Source organism: Vicugna pacos, chromosome 11 (genome assembly GCF_048564905.1).
Source record: "Vicugna pacos chromosome 11, VicPac4, whole genome shotgun sequence".
Taxonomy (NCBI): domain Eukaryota; kingdom Metazoa; phylum Chordata; class Mammalia; order Artiodactyla; family Camelidae; genus Vicugna; species Vicugna pacos.
Window position 1 is genome coordinate 36,760,001 of NC_132997.1, and position 6,047 is coordinate 36,766,047.

The 6,047-nt window shown below is 56.0% G+C and overlaps 1 protein-coding gene across 1 annotated transcript; it reads left to right on the top strand.

The window, feature by feature from the left end:
• The first annotated feature begins 247 nt into the window (after positions 1-247).
• Positions 248-4,749, top strand: LOC140699763 (ral guanine nucleotide dissociation stimulator-like). Its single transcript, XM_072972305.1, has 8 exons — positions 248-461; positions 862-972; positions 1,608-1,801; positions 2,438-2,497; positions 3,448-3,641; positions 3,842-3,971; positions 4,240-4,333; positions 4,658-4,749. Exons 1-8 carry the CDS (start codon positions 324-326, stop codon positions 4,661-4,663), a joined length of 927 nt encoding a protein of 308 aa, XP_072828406.1. The 5' UTR covers positions 248-323; the 3' UTR covers positions 4,664-4,749.
• Positions 4,750-6,047: the final 1,298 nt, after the last annotated feature.

Below are 6,047 nucleotides of genomic sequence, written 5' to 3' on the forward strand. Positions count from 1 at the left end.
TAAGGATGAGGAGTGGATTCTGGAAGCCAGGGCGTCTCCTCAAAGCTGCCTGCAGAACCTCCCCCGGCAGCTATAGAGACGGCGGGGCTGCTCTAACTGTGCAAGGTGCGGGTTTGCGTGGAGAAGGGCGTGAGCAGGCAAGCAGCCCAGAGGGCTCATGTGGAGGTGTCGTCTGAGGAGGGGGTTCCAGGAAGTGGACCCCAGGAAGTGACATCACATCCTTAACAGACCCCAACCGAAATGGAACCTGGTTACCAGGCACCCACATTCGGACAACAGCTCCAGAGCCAGCGCACTTGGCTGGAGACAGTTGAAGACACAGGATGTTCTCCTCTTGTTTCCCGGTCTCCCGGGGCTTCTCCGCCAGGAAACCCTGGACTGCGAGGTTCTTCGGTGGCTGTAGGCGTCTGTGGAACCCTCCACCCAGGCGCCTGTGGCCTATTTTGAGGAGGTCACCTAAGGTAACGCTGGGTGGCCTGGAGAAGGCCAGTCTGGGACCGGCCTCCATTGGGGGCCCTCCCTGGGCAGGCCCGCTTCCCCTCATCTCCATGTCGCTGAAGGGGGACTTGAGAGGAGGTGTCCCCTCTGGGCAGGAATGGCTTGTTGAACACTTGGTGACCTGGGGGTCCTGTCATGGCCGCACCCAAGGACAGGGCTGATAAGGGGGAAAGAGGACTCCTGAGGGGCATCATCTCTGTGTCAATGGGAATAAAAGGCTGCCACTTTGTCAGCTTTTCTGCCCCTGAAGGAGGTCTGTGCAGACAGTGGTGGATGTGTGTCAGGACTGGAGATGTCTAGTGGGTCGGAGAACCAGCCAGGGCTCTGAGGCTCCTGCCTGGCCTCTGGGCACTGTATTTACAGGACTCCACACACGGGACGGGACAGGACCTGGTCCACGGAGATCCCCGCTCCACCTCCCTGCAGGAGGCGCAGGTGCCCCACGAGAGCAGCAGAGCCCAGGACGCGCTCAGGGTGAGTGTGAGCTAGGAGACTCCACACCCAGGAAGCCCCGGGCCCCGCTGCTGCCCCGCTTCTCCCCTGGGCTGCCTCTTAAGAGAGCTGCTGGCAAAGGGATCTGATCCCCCGTCTACCCCATCTGCCGTCACAACCCAGGCCCTGCCTTGGCCAGACGCAAAGTCAGTGCCCACATATGAGTCCGACTCTCAGAAAGAGACTCAGACAGAACTTCAGTCTATGTGAAGTCAAGGGTATTTCTGCATTTTTCTACACGTTGTCCTGTTTCTTCTCCATCCCCACGTGTCCACATTAACCTGAAGATCCTGAGCCCTCCCACCCCAGGCTCAGCCGCTGTGTTCTCATCCCTAGAATGGGATGCCGTGACAGCAGTCACGGGGATAATGTGGTACATGCAGGGAGGGGCCGGCACTGCGGTGCCAACACAGGGATCTGAGACACTGATGCATTTCATCACTGCCCTTCGCCCCCGGTACTGGTGATGCCGAGAACCTTGGATCTGCTCAGGGCTCCCCCGTTCCACCTCAGGCACAAGTGCTTGAGGCTTGAGGATTCGGTCTAATCTCCAGCCCCAAGTGCCTGGGGGTCCCCGGTGCTGCCTCTGATTCATGTCTCTCCTCTTTCCACCCCAGGGGGGAGCTGGACCATCAGGGAGCGGGGATGAGGCCTACAGGGCTTGGAGCCTCCAGCGACACAGGCTGGAGAAGCTGGTGGCAAAGCTGGTGCCTGCCGTTCTGGGCGGGCACCCCTCCTATTTGAATACATTTCTGGGCAATTATCGAAGTTTTGCCACCGCCCAGCAGGTGCTGGACCATCTGTTCCGAAGGTGAGCACTGTGTCTTCATGGGACATTGGGGACCTGGCCACCTACCATCAGAGCCATGAGGCATTGTTCCTCTACCTCTCTGAGCCTCAGGGTCCCCCCTGCACGCTGGGGTCAAGAGAGGATCGGGCCCTAGGAGGGTAGGAACAGAGGGAGACCTTCATGGAAGGTGCTCTCCGGGGACCTGGCTCATGGAAAGGGCAGCTGGCGGGGCTGTGGTTGTGCGAATTTGTCATTGTCCTCCTGCCCAAGAGCTAGCATCTGCCTCCTGTGTCACTGGGACTTTGGCCTCGGGTGGAACTGTTTTCCCATTTCAAAGGGGATCGGTGACGCCATTAGCTGTCCCTGTCCTGGGAGAGTGAGAACAGGGATCCCTGGGAGGGACAAGTGGGGTCCCAGGCCCACTCAGATGTGCGCCTTGGGGCCAGGTGGGCTCACTCACTCATTCCTCAAATGTATAGGAAGGGCCCCCAGGGACAGAGGCTTTTCTAGGAACAACCATCATTTAATGCATCGAGCACACATCAGCCCTGCCCTCCAGGGCTTCCATTCTCTCGGGTGTCACACTGTCACACTAGACAGCACATCCAGCTAGTGTGCTCGGGACAGTCCATGTGACGCCTTCCTGCTCTCCTCTAGATACGGATGCGTCCTCCCTGTTATGGAAGAGGACGGGGGACCCCTGCACCAGCTGAAACAGTGAGTCTCTTGGATTGAAGCGGGAAGGACTCCTTCCCCAAATAGTGTGTGAAGCTCTGGGCTCTCTGGTTGGGCAGACGTGGGCGGAATCCTGGATCCTGCATATCCTGCGAGTCTGGCTTGAGAGCAGAAGTCCTAGGACTTCCCCTGGCAAAGAAGAGACGAGACCCAGAGAGCTGTGGATGGGACTGTGGCGCTGTGAGGGGCATCTGGGAGGTCAGAGGACAGAGTCAAAAGTGAAGAAAACCCACAAGCATCCCCTATCCATCCCATCCCTGCCCACACGCCCTTTGGGAGACACAGAACACGAGGGGTGGAGAGCATCCTGCCCACCATCTAGTGGAGCCTCAATGGTGGGGACTCAGCTGGTGCTCAGGGGACCCAGGGGGCCTCAGGGGACAGCTGAGCCCATCCTGATGATGCTGAGTGGCAGGGGCAGAAGGAGACCCAGGCAGGGTCCCTGGAGGATTCTGCAGCCAGCAGGTGCAGGAGCTAAAGTCTGAGGAGTGAGGAGGCCCGTGGGCAGCCTGGATGGCCGACACAGCCTGTCTGTTCCCTCCGGGCTCAGGCACTCATAGAGCAGCTCCCGTGTCCCTTAGAGGGCAGTGGCCAGAGCACACAGCCTGCCTGTCCTCACAGACGTGCCATCCAGTGGGGAGGGGCAGGCAGAGGGACATAGCAGGGTGACAGGTGTCCCTGAAGCGGTGGACAGGCGGTCACGCCATTGAGCCAGGGCTGTCCCTTCAGAAGGCTTGTAGCAGCCCCTCCTCTGTGTCCAAGCCCGCCTCTGCCCACACTGCCAGCTGAGATGGCACATGGAGCAGAGCCGGCCTCTGGATGGGCAGGAGCCAAAGGCAAAAAGGCCCAGGTCCCTGCAGGGCTGCCCTGGGAGCCCAACGTGGTAGGAAAGGCCAAGCCTCTGACTCTGGTGCCCCCCTGACTACCCCCAGGGCCATGGCCTCCATCCTGGGCACCTGGATGTTCCAGTACCCAGGTGATTTCCACCAGCCTCCAGAATTCCCATGCCTGAAGATGGTTGTCGCTTATGTAGAGCTCAGCATGCCTGGCTCAGACCTGGAGCAGCAGGCCCACCTCCTCCTGGCACAGCTGGAGCAACTGGAACTCCCAGAGGCAGACAGTGATGGTGAGGAGGATGCAGGGTGGGGGATCTGGTGGGTGGGGAGGGGACGGCACTGGACCCCACAGAGCAGAGCCTGGGAAGACTCCCTGGGGGTGGAATCCTGGAGTGAGATTTGATTGAGTAGCAGTGAGGGCTCCCCTGGCTTTGGGAGACACGTGGGAAAGCAGTCCTATTGATGAGAGTTTCCCTTCTTGGAGCTACAGCACCAGCTCCAGAACCCGCTGGGGAAACCCCTCTGGGTGGAGAGCCAGCTCCAGCTCTCCTGCCTGCGACAGCGCCAGCGCCAGCGCCAGCGCCAGAGCCAGAGCCAGAGCCAGAGCAGAGGGACGCACTGTAAGTATCCGTCTGGCTCTGCTGCCTCCCGTCGCCTTCAGGGCCGGGACGCCCACTGTTCCTGAGGTGTCTGTGATTTACAATTCCGGATTATTCTTAGAGGTGATAACATATTCCTTGCGGCCTGTTGTGTCTGTGTTTTATGGTTAATAGAAACATCAACGTGCCCTACATGTCTCTGTTTGGATAGACGCACTTCTCTGCACCAGACACACAGGGCGGGGATGTGGACAAGTGGCCCCAGCACGTTCCCACCCTCTCCCTGCAGGTCCTGTGAGGCAGCGGCCTCCTCCCTCTTGTCTGCTGTGGACCCAGGGCCCAGCTCAGGGCCTCCATCAACACTCCCTGAGACCCCACCCTTGGTAAGTGGCCGCTCATGGCATGATCAAGACAAGGACTTAGAAGGCAACCCCAAATTTTGACCTTAGAGGATTTGTTTTCTTCCAGCAGTGAGACTGATTTTGTGTTTGTGTGAATGTTGCCTGTTTGTCCGACATCCATGGAGCCAGCGGCTCACATGCCATTCCCCGTACGGCCACCAGAGGGAGGGATGTCACTGCTTCTGAGAAACACTGTTCCATTCCAAAGTGCTCCTTCCCAATTTAGCCCTCCTCAGAACATGTTTTAGAAAGTGAGGATTTCTTTAAGCTATAGAGGTTTGTTTTCTTTCTTCAATCTCGTTTCAGCCCTAATCTCAATACACTTTAATTCACAAACAGAAATTGAGCCACTGAGTGGAAGTCGTCACTTGGGATACACAGACGTGTGTTCTTCTGTGTCCAGCCCCCATCTGTGTCCACCTCTGTCCCTTCCTCTCTCCCTCCAACCGTCTGCGTTTGTAAATATCTATTTAAATAAAAGACTTTGACAATCAGTGCAATGTACAAGAGATATTGTAATTCATGTTGCCCTGTGTGCGTGTGATGTAGACTTGGGTAGAAAGCGGTCTGCTCACAGGACAGTGGGGTTGTCCCTGAATCCCTAGGAGACAGTTGAAGCGGGGCAGTAGGTCTCAGTGGGAGTCACTCACCAGGGAAGTTCTCCTGCTCAGCACAGCCAAGGTGGGTCCTCATCGACTTCTATCCCCAGAGCACTGAATCTGCTTTCCCCTGGGGAGCTTTGCTACAATCCCGTGTATCCTAAAGTGTCAGAAGGAAGAACAGTGATGATAAGAACTGTGGGAGAGGGACAGGTTTTGATTTTAATTACCTACTCCTCTACCTACAATGGCTTTCCCTGGATTGTATTATAAGGAACGCTCAGCCACCTGGGAGCAGAGTCTACACCTTGGACTTGAGCATATTACAGGTCTCTAGCCCAGCACTTGGCCAAGAAGATGGACGTGTATTGCTGAATGTATAGAGTTGGGAGGGAAGATAGGACAGGCCAGGGGAATGTATTTGAAATGCGGGCTCTCCTGGAGCTTTCCTGACAGGAGGTCATCATACCAAGGCACCTTCCTCCCCTGCCAGGCCCTTTACTCCTGAAGACCTTCCCACAGAGCCCCTCAGCCAGGACCCACATGATCCCAGGGCTCTCCCACATCACATCTCGCCATCTGCTCTCACTTCTGTTCTCATTTTGGCCCCCTTGACTCTCCTACTGTGTGGCTCTGCCCTCTAGGTCTCAGGGGACACCTCTGACTCCCTCAGGGATCCAAAGTCAGAATATTAGATCCTACGGACCTGAAGGTTCACGATGGGACTGAATTTATGAATCAGTCACCACATGGAGAAATACCGATCTGCATGACTGTCATAATGGGGTGGAGGAGTTCTCTTGAACAATCTATGTTAAATTGATGGCATAAAAGAAGCATGTTTTTCTTGCAATGAGCATCCCTAGTAATATTTGCCATTTGTCTGATGAGGTTCTAAAAGCCCTGACGCATTGCATGAGGAACACAGGGAAGTGATATTGTGCTATAACACAGTATACAATGCTGTGATACTTCTTAAAATTGTTACTATCCAGTTGGGCTAGAGTTATTGAAAAAAAAAACATTGTGTGAATATGACCCTTTAAATTTCTCGTGTTTCCATGAAATTCAGAAGATGCTGGTGAATTCATCCATTT